At 42.4% G+C, this 13,948-nt stretch overlaps 1 protein-coding gene across 2 annotated transcripts in view; it reads left to right on the forward strand.

Moving 5' to 3' along the window:
• The window catches only part of rsrc1 (arginine/serine-rich coiled-coil 1), a 132,545-nt gene that overhangs the window by 99,840 nt on the left and 18,757 nt on the right, over positions 1–13,948 (forward strand). For both annotated transcript variants that reach the window (XM_037775641.1, XM_037775642.1), the window contains exon 7: positions 7,400–7,471. In XM_037775641.1, coding sequence (XP_037631569.1) covers positions 7,400–7,471 — 72 coding nt within the window. The remainder of the gene's footprint in view (positions 1–7,399; positions 7,472–13,948) is intronic.

Consider the following 13,948-nt stretch of genomic DNA (forward strand, 5'->3'; position numbering starts at 1 on the left):
TTGTTGATTAATCTGTCAATTATTTTCTCGATTAATCGATTAGTTGTTTGGTTTATAAAATGTCAGAAAAGGATGAAAAGTGTCGATCAGTGTTTCCCAAAGCCCAAGATGACGTCCTCTAATGTCTTGTTTTGTCCACAACTCAAAGATATACCGTTTAGTGTCATAGAGGAGTAAAGAGACCAGAAAATATTCACATTTAAGAAGCTGGAATCAGATTTTGACTTTTCTTTTTGTTTCTTAAAAAATTACTCAAACCAATTAATTAATTTAACAGTTGACAACTAATTGATTAATCAATTAAATGTTGCAGCTGTAGAAGCAATTAACTAATATAATTATTACCAATAGATCTCTAGAATACTTTTTCTATTAATCGTTGGTCGTTGGACGATGTATAAAATAGTTATAAATGCTCACAAGTAAGATCCCAAGGTGATGGCTTCAAATTGCTTGTTTTGGCTGAACAAAATTTCAAAACCCAATGATCTACTATCACGACAAAGAAAAGCAGGAAGTCGTCTCATTTGAGAGACTGGAACCAGCATTTGTTTTGTCATTATTGCTTGCAAAATGACGATTGATTATGAAAATTTTTGCTGATTTAATTTCTGGTAGACCAATCGTTTCAGCTCTAAAATAGATCCCTCTACATGACCGTGTTGGCGTGTGGGGGTGACGGTACTGGAGAAGCAGTTTGACTGAAGTTGTTTTGATAATGAGAACGGAGAAGCAGTGCTACGGTGGCAACTTTGACAGCTGGTTAAATATGAGTCAAGCGAAAATGTTTGCATGTGCAGAAGACCTTATATCTGTAGAAATGGACGGTATACACCGCAGGGAGGAAGATGTTGGCATCCAATCTATCGTATGTTGGTACGTACTGTATATAAAATATGAATTTGAATTGCATGAGTCTGTGTTTTGTAGTTTGTAGTATAAAATGAACTCTGGACTGCGTTACCTCCTGTTTTTCCTATCAATAAGATAAATGTCTTCTTAATTCCTCAGCTCTTTTGAGTTTGACAGATGCAATCTCAGCATGATCGCGTAGCGAGTAGGAAAATACAAACATGGGGCCCAGGTGTCGAGAGTTAAGGAGGCTGTTTTAAAAATTAATAGAACAAATGTTGCGTAAGCAAGACTCCAGAGTTTTGATTCTGACATATCGCGTGTAGCTATAAGTCTCATTTCTTCACACATCCACATGAATGATTCAAATTGTCCATCTGACCTCATGTATAACATAGTGTAGAGTATTTTTTTATCAAGCTCATCTACCGCAACACTGTGTCAGCATGCAGTGCTGGCATCTTGCATCTGGCTCCTTCATTTAGGGCGATCACTCCTCTCTGAAGCATCCGCAACACCACAGGAGTACAGGCCCTAATTGATGCACCCCCCCAGCATCAGAATATAGCCGCGAAACAAAACAAAAGCTTTTTCAGACGATTGGCGATGAATAATTGATTGATTTTGTAAGATATCTCTCTCTAATTGTTTAGTTTGTAAATATTTCATGGCTTGTCGTTAAATCAGCCTGATGACAGATGCAGAGGGCAGCAGCTTGCGATAAAGATCATTCAAGTTCAGGGCTCCTGTCTTCTGCCTGAAGGAATTCACTCTTACGGCAGAGACGCACTGATTCATACACAGCACTTTAGTGAACACTTTCATGTGTGTGTTTTTTTGTTGTTGTCAGGAGACTCTCTTCAGGACAAGTTTGCACAATGTCAAACATTATCTGCTGCTGTAATGCAGGTTTGCCCTTGGATGGTTTTTATGTATTTCTACTGCTAAATATTTAAATTACTTCATGTTGCATCTCTTCATGTCTGCCCATCCAATCAGCATGCAGGTACATTTGTGATATGTCCCGTGTCAAGTTATACTTTACGGCTACAAGGTCTGGGTGAGCTGGTTTTGATGGCACCTGCATTTAAACACACACACATAAAAGCAAGGCCTGGCTGGAGCCTCCCGCCTGTGTTGTCTGTGTGCTGTGCCACCTAGTGGTTGCTTCGGATGATGCTTCTTCCCATGATCCGTTTAACCTCTACACTATCAGATACTGTGGGTTTCCGTCTCATGGTTCAACTTTTTTCACCTGAAGAAGCTGAAACTTGAGGAAGCACTGGATCAATCTTAAGATGCCCTGGTCAGGGTCAGATGAGGAACATTTATCAGTTCAGAATGATGCAGTGGTGTTCACTGGGTAGTTTTTAACTAATTCACATGGAACCTGTAAGTAAAGTATCATTACAACGCATGCACGGCCAGTTGTTTAGCTAGACTTTGTCTCTGTAAACTTTGCCCCCATCTGAGTGTTACATTTACTGACCTGATCTATCTCATACATGTACTGTAATGTGATCCCAGCTTTGATGTGGATCCCAGGAAGACTAGTAGTGAGCCTCTGATTTAAGTCCATCACTGTCCCTCTCTTTGTCTGTGTCACAGAAAAGCGGTAACTCTAACCTTCATGCATCCTGCATTCAAACTTGACAAATGACAGTTTTATCATCCCAGATCATTTTTTAACTCCCTGACAGCTAAAAAAGATTTAACCAAATTTGAAGTTCCTCTTATTGGTGGAGCAGCTGTGCAGTAAAACTGCATCTGTCCTGTCTGTCTTGTCCACCAGGGCAGTGGTTCTCAACCCCCTGGGGGTCCTCGGACCACTGGTTGAGAACCACTGCACTAGGGCCAAATGATATTGGAAATTAAATTGCATTGGGATATCTTTGATTAGGCTGGTTTTATAGAAACTGCTGCCGTTACCTGGTCAATTAATCATAGCTCTTTAATTCAGTTCCCATCCATAAATCCATGTTTGCTTTACACTTGATGTAAAGTTAGATTTGCAACCTTTTTAATAAAAGCTGCATGATGATCTTGTATGCTTCATGTTGGTGTAGGTTTGGGTCATTTGTTTGAAACCCTCTTTGGTAAAAACCTGAAGCGGCGCCAGGTCTTTCTTAAGCAGCCATAATTTCTTTGTGGCATTTGAAGCCTTCTTCATACCACGCGGGACTAGCTAAAACATCCAAAATATACATGTGTGACATTGAATGTCATTTGGTTATGACTTTGCACTCATCATACTCTGATTGTCTTGGTATTGTCAGCCTGAATGTTCAAATACATCAGCCATAATGGTGTGTGTTATTCTCACGGCTGCCAACTAACAGATGTAGATGTTGTGACCTCCTCACTTATTTTGAAGTTACATGCCAAAAAAAGCAACATATGATATGTAGCTAATTAAATAATGTATCACTTATTTATCTTTAAGATCATAGTATTTCATAGAAAAACTCTGTATGGTGGTGGGCGTAATTGGCCTTTCATTCCTTCACAGAGGGACTGTGGCATTGTTTACATTGCGATATTGTTGCTGCAGCTACACAAATATTTAGTTGTCTGTCTGTCCAGCAGTTTTCTGTCTGTCTGTCTTGTCTTCTCAGTATGTCAGTTAGTGTGTCTACCTGTCTGTCCTCTCTGCCCCATCGCGTCCTTATGTTTCTTTGTCTCGTCTTTCTGCCTGTCAGGGCTGTTATTCGTCAGGTCTGTTTGTCTGTCTGCCTGTCCTCCAACCTGTCTGTCTCTTATTTATTTATTTATTCATTTATCGTCTTATCCGTCTCTCCGTTATTCAGCGTTGGTCGGAGGCCCGGCTGTTGAGCTTCACTGTAAAGTGCTCGGCTGATTGGAAGGGACATTTTTCCAATGGCGCTGCGCTGCCTCTAATATTCTGTTTGTCGTTGGGTGTGAGGCTGATTTATCACGCCTCCTCTCCTGCTGACATTCAGATTCACTTTGATTGGCGGCTGGACCGGAATGACACCCACCACTTCCAGCACCGCTAACATCGCTGCGCCTCTCGCAACGCATGCACAAACACAGTCGAATGCGATGTTCTGCACACTCACCGTCAGGTGTGCGGCGGATATGAATATGCCTATTACGCCAACACGCTTACATTTAGACATGCACTTGCATATATACACTCACTCACAAACGCACATAGACTAAGTGGATAACTGTTGTGTTGACCTCTGTCTTCAGCATCGCTAGTTTGTAAGTGTTGTATTGAGTTTATTGAACAATGTGGGCAGACTGCTGCTCTTCTGTTGTTCTCTCACCTCATGAACTCTATAATATGGTAGCCTTTCTCACTTCTAATACTTACTGTACGCGGCCTAAGGCCCAAGCTACTGCACACTCCTGTGCAGAATAACATCTCCCTCCTTCTTTTTTCTCACCCTCTGTCCCTCCCTTCTCCCCCTCCAATCCCTCCTTAATAACTCTATAACTCACCTCAGCCTTAGATTTAATTGCTTATCTGTGTGTAAACGTATTAACCCTCTGCTGTATCTGTTTTGCTGCCGTCCCGGGGGCCCCGACAAGCTTCTCTGACTGCTGTGCCTTACATCCAATGAATAGTCCTTCTCTGAGTGGTAATAGGGAATCAGCATCGTAGCAGCAAGCATTGGCGGCGTGTAAGAGATAAATCAGATTGGGGGTCTTGCTTTGCCAGTTTATTGAATCTAAATTGCGTGCGCGCGTGGCCCCCGCCGGCCCTACATGGCCCATCCATCTCCCGGCTGATAATGGAGCGGGCCCGATTCCACCTGGTGGGAGCATTATTACATTTCCCCTCTAACGAGACCCAGCTAATCCTGCCAAGGGAGGAGGACAGGAGAGAAGAGAGGAGAATAGGAGAGGGGAAGAGAGGAGTGAAGGAGGATGTTGGGGGAGGAGGAGAAGAAAGAAAGGGAAGAGAAAAGAGATAGAAGAGGAGATTCTGTAAGGAAAAAAATGCTGGCAGCCTGCCTCTTCCCTCCCACTCTTCCTCTTTCTCTCTTTCTCACTTTCTTCCTCTCTGTTGCTGTGCATAAAACATCTTCTAGCGCCATCAGAGCTACATGGCCCCTGGGCCCCTGAGCTGCAATTACACTCATAATCACAATGCGATTTCACTGACGCTCGCCGCCCCTTCCCGCTGCCACCGCTCCCCTCTCCCTCCGCCCCTGCAGCCAAGACTGAACGAAGTGTAAATGAAGTGAAAGGCCGCTCCTCTCCCCAACACCCGGCCGTTTATTACCCGCTTTAATAAAAGTCCATCACAGAATTATCCTACAATGAACTGGAGCCACTAAGTTGCCAAGAAATATACTTCCAATAAGCGGCCCCTGCACACAGACATGCCTGTGTTTCTAGATGGCCACAGCTGTGAGGCTTTTTTACATGCAACTGTAATTTTAACAGGCTTTTCATGATAGTGCAGCAAAGTGTGTTGCTGTAATGTATTGTTTTGTACTTTATCTTTTTTTTTTTAAAAAGCAGAACTCTTTATTGATGTAATTAAATCGTATCCCTGGCTCAGTGCTCAGGCCTACTTTCATTGTTTTGAGGGGGCAGGAGCCCCGTGAGGCTGCGCACTGATGAGAGATGGATAAACAGTTTGATTTGCTGCTATCGCCCCCAGGCACAGTGTACTGGAGAGATGAGCAAGAGAAGGAAGAGAAAGCATGAAAAAAAAAAAAAACGGGTTGGGGTGGGAGAGGGCAAAACAGAAGGAGAGAAGAGAGAGCGAGAGGATGAGAGAACCTGTTGGGGGGGGGGGATGGAGGGATAGAGGTGGAGGATAAACATGCAAACAAAAAGAGGCGACAAATCACTCCTGTTGTTTGTGTGCACATGTTTGTGTGCACGGCTTTTTCTCTTATTTCTGCTTGTTTTGTCTGTTCCTCGCTGTCAGTTCTTCCTTTTTCCTACATGGCCCCCATCTATCCCTTTTTTCCCTCCTCTTTCTCCCCCCCGTCTCCCTCCCCGCTCCGTTTCAACGCCGATACCGCTCCGTCTCCTACCTGCCTCTCGGTAGCCCCGAGCAAAAGAGGGAACTGAGGAGCACAGAGAGGAGTTCACACACAAAAAACACACACACACACACACAGGTGTACGCACACAAATACAGACAAGAAAAGTCATGAATGTAGTTGCAAAAGAGATGCAGGATGCTGCAGCCCGTGGTTTAGTTCTTACTAAAACTGTGTTAACTAAGAGAAATAGATTGATTGCTGTTGATTTGGTTAGGCGTGCTCCCACACACAGACACACACACACACACAAGCTGAGGGAGGTGGAGGAAGGTTCAGTCATCCATGTAGAGTCATTGTTAGTAAAGATGCGGAACCTCCAGACTTAACCAGCCGTAACAGCAGTGTGACGGTTCTTTGTCTACGCCAATTACTGAACAAAAACAGCACCGCAGTCACAGAGAGACGAGCACAACCCATGGCCTCCTGCATCCAAACACACACACACACACATACACAGATGATGTATGTGTTGTATTTTTATGTATTTGCTTGCAGTGTAACACACAATCGGACACAAAACGAGACGTGTGCACAAAACACACATCTCAAGTGGTACAATAAAGCACATCCGGACACCCACAGCCGTGCACTAACACAAACATTCTGTAAGCGCTCACAAACACTTACACCCACTCTTATATTGTATTAACTTCCCCAAAACAGTGCAGTGCTCTCATTCTCTTCCTCCCCCTTCTCGCTCTTCTTCTGTTTCTCTGTTTTTTTTCTCTCTCTCAAAGTTTAAACTCATTAAGTGTAATGATATTGGAGACTCAATTTTACATAGCTCACTCATCAACCAAGTGAGATAGCAATAAAGGCGAATGGCTCCGCCGAGGCCTTAACGCTGCGAAATAAATGATGCGCCGCAACGGAAATGTAATTAATTTAGAGGCAGTATTGATAGTCCTGCCATACACGGCATTATATTTTTTAATGTGGCTTAACATCTTGATTATTCAGGGGGAAAGGCGGAGGAAAAAGGGAGCCGAGACAACACGGCTCACGATGAGAGATGCTTAAAATGCCCTGACGAGTGTTTACTCCCGCAGCCTCACTTTCTCTTAAGCTTTTCATTATGCCGAGACGATAAACACCTCTCAGGAAGACTCGCTGACTTTTTACAGGGGTATGAAGGGAAAGCAGAGAAGGGTGCTGTCTGGTAGGGGGAGGAGAGGAAAGGCATGATTCATATTTTTGTTGATTTGTACGCTTACTGTTGATCCAATGTGTTCTCTGGTGTTTTTTTGCATTGCAATGAGTATCAAAGTGTCTCCCACAGAAATAGATTTTGTGCCTTGTGCGTACAAATATATGTTTTTTTAAAATGGAATCATCAAATTTAAATATATTTTTTTCATTTTCAGTACAAATATAATATAATCATATATCATAATTAATTCCTTAATATCTCAATGAATCTATCTAAACATGCTGTAAATGTTTCCCATAATAAAACCATTATGATGTTCCTGAAGTTCTGCTCCGCTCCTGACGCTGCTGTCTTTCTTTTCAAGCTAAGACGGACGAGGTGCTGAAGGCCAAAGTAGCCAAGAGAGAGGAAGAGGCCCGGAAGAAACTAGAGGAAGGTGAGTAAATATACACGTGTGTGTGTGTGTGTGTGTCACAAATCCAACATGTGGACTTTGGCACCAACACCAAACCAGCTGTAGCTGCTCTAAAAACAAAACGCATGAAACATAGGATGTTACAAAAATGCAATATTAAGGTTGCTGGTAAAATAACAATGAAATAATTCAAGTTAGCTTTTTTCCATTAAATAGCCATTAATATTACCTTTAAGGAGCATGGACACAAAATACAAAAAAAGTAGTTTTTTTAGGCTATAAAACATCTGTATTCACAACTTCTGTCTTAAATAAGCTGGAGCATGTTTATCCAAAAACAAACAAGTTTTATAAAGCTTCCATGTCATGACTGTGAATGTGAGTGCAACAACAAAAATATGTGTATTAGTTTTGGAAAGCCTTGACTCGGCTCCTGTTTCTTGTGTCAGGTATTGCAGTATAGTAGTCCACGCCCTCTCTGCAACGTTTCTAATATGTTTACATTAACAGATTAACGTAAGCGCCCTCGTCTTGTAAACGAGAAGTCTTCCTTCGCAGTTCATCTATACTTTGCAAAACATGAGCTTACAGATGCTGATTACACTCCTTAGTTTTTATTAAGACAGCTGTAATCTACATAAAGATGCAAAGGCGGAAATGTGCTTAGCATTGCAGGCAGTAAATTCACCCTGCCAACATAGAACATGCAGACACACACATACACACAAAGATTATCTCGATGCACATTCAAATAAAGTCGAGAGTAATTTGCAGTGGATATGCTGGCAGTAATAAAAGTCCTTAGATAGAATAATGACCCTGGTCCCCGCTCTGACCAGAGCATGACATAAAATGAGAATATCAAATGTGCTGTTATCAACTACACTGTGTGTGTATGTGCATGCACACACAGGCATGTGTAGTAGCATAATTTGTTCTAGTGTGGGTGTTTTTATATCGCTGGATTCACTCTTCGTGTAATTTTTTTTTGTGCATCGAGCAGTGTGTGACCTTTAAAGTTAGCTGACCTTTTAGCCAAATGAAAGTCCAGCCATCAGAAACTAATTAGCCCTGCACTCTCGCTTTGGTCCCCCCAGTTCTGGGAAGAATTTATTTCCTCCTTCTCTCTATTTCACTCTGTTTTGTTTTCTTTCAGCCTCTCCACCATTCTCACATTAATATTATTCATTTTTTCTTAGCGCTCTGTCTGTCGGTTTTTATCCTCCTACTTTCTGTCTAACATGCTCTCTTTCTTCCCACCTCCATTTGTCCTCATCAACCATTTCCACCTCTCTCCTGCCCTCTTCTCTACGTCTTTCCCTTCTCCCGCTTCGCTCTTCTCCGAGTGGAAGCATTGCCAAAGTGGTGACTAAGTGCCTCGCTTGGGGCAACTGAGCAAGTCTCCCAATCAAATAGCTTTCTTAAGCTAAGTTCACGCTGCACTGTTGCCTTTTTTTGGATTCCGTTGGACTCTTTTTCGCTCAAAGCTCCCTCACTCCAACTGTTCGTTCTGTGTGAAATAAGGTGTTGTGCTTGATTGTGTAGTGGAGCGGTGCAGTACGGCATGCTGTGCAGGCGCTGCCTTCGAGGACGATCATTTTATTCCTTTTCGCTGCACGGGGGGACACATGAAGTGAGATCAGAGAGGCTCGACAAAGTGGCCCCGACGACTTGCCCTTGCCTCGGTAGCGAAAGAAGCCAGTGGCACGGTCACAAAATACACATGAACATCCACACATAGACACAAGCAGCAAGCTCCATCCTCTTCTGCCCTTCATCGCAGCACAGCTAAAATGGAGGAGGTGGGCCACTGCTGCTGCTGCTAAACAGCAGATCACCAGGGGTCTCCTTATTCCCCGCAGGGCCTCTTAGAGGTCAACGCAACTAGAAAGTTTACACTTGAACCGTTAAGTCAGCTGAAATGAGAAAAACCTTTTAAAGAGAATGGAGGGTAGAAGTGAAGAACACTACCACCTACACTCCTCGTTCATAAATAGATTCACGTCCTTGACTGGCAATGTGTTTGAGTTAGTTTAGCCCTAATCGAACCACCGAGATCTGATTCATGTGATATGCAAGCTATTATTGTAGCGAACTGTGGCTGCATACTGCGGAGCCCTGCGAGGATAGAGGGTTTTTTATCAGCAGGGTTTACTGCGAGAGAGAAGGGAGAGGATCAATAACTGACCCTGTGGTCATCAGTTAACAAAGTAGTTTCCACTTAAAAAGAGTGTTTGGCTCTCTGGTTAAGGGCAGCCAGATGATGCTAGTGGTTGAAAAAGGAAACAAGTGATATGAAAGGGTGTGAGAATGAGAGGGGAGGATAGTTGCTTTGTTAGTTGCATGCCTTGTTTAGGCTATTAAAGCTGAGAGATGTTGTTTGTGTGCCCAGGAGGCTTTTAGCTAACATAGTGTGTCCAGCTATAATAAGATGGACTGACTGCCAGTGTAACACCGTCTGTTTGTGTGGACTGTGCTGTCAGCTGGCACTTTACTGAAGGCGGCGTATAACCAGAGTTACTGTGTGTGGTGGTGCTGTAGTAATGTAGGGCTGGATGATGAACTAAATATATCAAATTACTCATCCATTCCATTTCTTGTGGACACTATTATACCTACCTGTGCGTCAGGAGAACCTGCTTTGTGTTTCATTATAGTCAGATCAAAGTGCTTCCACCCTCTTTTTTTTGGTAAATTCACTCATGTTGTACCTTTCCCAATATATAAACATCATACTGCAATGCAAGACAACATATTACAGTAATTCAATGAACAGGTAACAAAGAAAACAAAATAAATCTGGGCACATATAGTAGTTAACTTAAGTTCATGTTCATGCTTTTCAATAAATATCAATAAATAAACTGACAATTTGTGACAACTTGCGATATCTAACCAGAAGTTAAACCTACCAATCAGCGCAGTAATAAAGTGCTGTGATTAAAAGTGCTATTGATAACATTCGGCCACTAGATGTCACATTCTCCCGCCGTCCATTGCATTTACTTCACAACAAGTCATTGCCAGACACTTACCATCAATCTCAGCCATTTATCCGTTTTTTCCACACTAACTAACAACCCAGAGATACCACGTGATTCCAACTTCGTTTTACTATTGGCTCACAGGCCTTGTTAGAAGTGGGAACCAAACGTCAGATATCTTCCACAGAGATAAACTAAACATTCATTTTGGACCCGCCAAAATGTTTCGAATGATTAATTCACAATCAAGATAATTTTTTTCAGGAAAAGCCATACTTTTATTCGCCTTTCTAAAGGCTCTGTGTATGTATTATTTAAAAAAAAATATTCATCTACATAAAAATGTTATCATGAAGACCTTTAAACAGGACAAAGATATAAGAAATTAACATGAGTAAGAAAATATATATCAGACTGTAACTTATTATTTCCATTATTGATCAACCTGCCAGTTATTTCCTTGATTAAGCTTTTTGTCTATAAAATGTCTGAAGATAGTGAACAATTACCTTTATTATTTTGCATTGCCCATCGTTATTTGCGTATTCAAATTATTTGTTTTGTCCAACCAAAATAATCTAAAACCCAAAGATATTCAGGTTGCTATCATAAAGACAGGAATTCAAATCCTCGCATTTACAAAGAGGCTGGTGCCAGTGGATGTTTTCCTTTTGTACATGAAAAAAGATTAAAATTATAATAATTGACTATTATAAAATAGTTGCTGATTCATTTTCTGTTGATCCGCTAATCAATTAATCATCTAACCTTTTCAGATCATGTTGTTCAGCCCTAGTAGTATGTTTCTTATTGATTTTTATTTATTTATTTGTAGCTCATTTCACAGAAGCACATCTGTTCAAAGACTTTGAGATGTTGTTCCAGTCCAAATGGGAATAACAAAGTTTGATGCCGAGAAAAGAGGAGAGAGAATTTAAAATATGATGAGAAAGTGAGATGTCTCCTTTACACCCTCCTCACTAATATTGTACCGATAACTGAGTCAGGTGTCAGGGGGGTTGATTGTGTGTGTTTTCAGGCATTATGAAGACCTTGTGTTAATTCCTCCTGCTTTTCTTTATATACTTAATGTCCAGCAAATTGGTGTCAAATGCTCGATAACCCCAGTTCATCCCCACACTCTCGCTCGTGTGTCACTGACAGAAACATCTTCTCATTTGCGCAGCCACTCTCCAACACACAGAATTATGTAGATATGGATTGGACACTAGCCTATAGCCTGCGGATGGTATTTTAGCCCTTATGCTGCTCTGTCCCCATTACCTCAAACCACCACCAGATTGGGAGATCATATATTTTAATGAGACGTATAATAGCTCTTTAACCCATATCATTAGGGGAATATATACCTACCGTTTGCTCTTTTGGCAGTTAAACGAAAGGACTGTTTCCCTAATTACGCGGTGTGTAGGACAGGTCACGGGTTGGGTGTGTACCTGACTGTGTGTGTCTGTGTTCAGGAATTATATGACCATTAAATATTCAGCCGCAGACCCCCCCTCCTGCTCCCCTCCACCCCCCCTCACTTCCTCGACCTAGCATCCATTAACGCCTCATCACCGTTTAACTAGCTCTGTTGTCAATCACCACGGGGCCTCGGCTGAAACAGAAAATGTCTGGATTTCTTGCCTCGCTTGTTCAACATATAGAAAACACATCCTCGCCGAGTGTAGGAGTCAAATCAATATAAGTGAAATATCATTAAGGGCGCGTGTGCCCGCACCGTCGTTTGTTTGAAATAACATTTCTCTTGTTAGGAGTGATTACATGCTCCACTAAACAATTTGTCAGTCAGCTAAAATTTCCGCTCTGCATGCAAGCGTCTGCATACAATACCGGTGTGGGTGTGTGCGTCCATAATAAACGATGTGATCCCTTTTCTAATTGAAAATAATAACTAATCCACGGATAACAAGCTCTTGTATAATCCAAAGCCATATCCCTTCAGTTCTGGCCTATCTCGGCTGTAATAAAAGACAGGAAATGAGAGGCAAGTGAGAGTGGTGGCTTGGACATTGACGCTTAATGTAATCTGCCTTGAAATCAAATTATTTGACCTGGAAAGCCTAACAATACAAAACTCCTGCCGGGCTGCTGTTAAATATTTAGCACGTGCCTGTCATGAATACAAATGGTGCGCAAATTAGAATCTACAGGCGCGTGACCCCCATATCACACCCCGGGAGCACAGGGGGGGCTGGCTCTGCTTTAAATGTTTTAATTACCGGGGCCATGGTGTGGCGTGCCACGCTACCTCGCCGAGCGGCATCGCTTGCTGCTCAGGCTGCCACTTGAAGGACAAGCGGTGAAATTCATCCGCTGGTAAACACGAGTGATCTGGTGTCCATGATCTCATCACATTAACTAAAACATGAGGATTCAATAAGGAGAGTGTCTGAATTATACCAAGCTATAATTATAGTTCCCAGCATCCTCTCTCAGGGTAGAGCATTTTTCTAAACTGTATTCTTTCCACCGGCTATATGATCTACCTCGGGGCTCCAGGGAAGGCACTGTATTGCTCTTGTGCACTCTGCGCTGAAGAAAGATCTGTCTCAGTGATTTTGATGTAAGAAAATCTGGTTTGTATCGACTCGGTATTGATTAGCGGAGTTAGCCTCATCTCCTGTCGTTACTTCAGATAAATGGCCTTATTTGTTGTGTTATTATGTTCAACACAATCATGCCAGGAACAGTCAGAGGAATATTGAACCGACACTTCATTGGCTTTATGGGTTCTATTTGTTCCAGGAACTAAAGGATGTTTTCCGCTCGTATAGCTCTGCGGAGAAAGTGTAAAAGAGACAATCAATTACACCTTCACTTTAAAGGTCTGTTTCAAACGCAGTCTTACAGAAGAACGCTCCACACTTATTTCTGATTTTTGTCCTGCCTAAATAATGATTGATTTGGAGATGAATAGTGCCACACATTCAGTCTAGCCATCTCTCTTTTTTATTCTCTCCTCTCTCCTCCCAATTCATTCAGGTTTGTGGTTTCCCCCACGTTGAAATGATTAGTTATGCAAGGCTTGTAAGCACTGAATCAGAGTTATGGTCCCCAGGGAAATAAATTTGGCAGAAAATCAGTGTGAGAAGATTTAATTATCACGAGGAGACCTTTTTTCCTTGCCTTGGCCCACTGAAGCCCAAACTCCTCTCCTCTCTCTCTCTCTCTCTTTCTTTCTCTCTCTCTCTCTCTCTCTCTCTCTCTCTCCCTCTCTCGTGCTACGCTCAGCTCCACACGCTGCAGCCAAAAAAACCCTGGCGTGCAGCATGGACGCCAGCCCTCTCCTTGCCTTCCTTCTCCTCCCAATTTGTTTCATTGCACGGTGATAAGCCAAGCAATTACTGCTTTATTGATTTTTCATCACTGCAAATTTAAAGTTGATTCCCCCCCCCCCACTCCCCACCTCTCGCTTCCCCCTCTCCTCCCTCGGAGATGGCTCGGCAAGGTGATTAGGTGACCTCCTGTCCTAAGCGCTGCTGGTGCC

The sequence above is a fragment of the Sebastes umbrosus genome, chromosome 7, assembly GCF_015220745.1.
Source record: "Sebastes umbrosus isolate fSebUmb1 chromosome 7, fSebUmb1.pri, whole genome shotgun sequence".
Classification (NCBI taxonomy): domain Eukaryota; kingdom Metazoa; phylum Chordata; class Actinopteri; order Perciformes; family Sebastidae; genus Sebastes; species Sebastes umbrosus.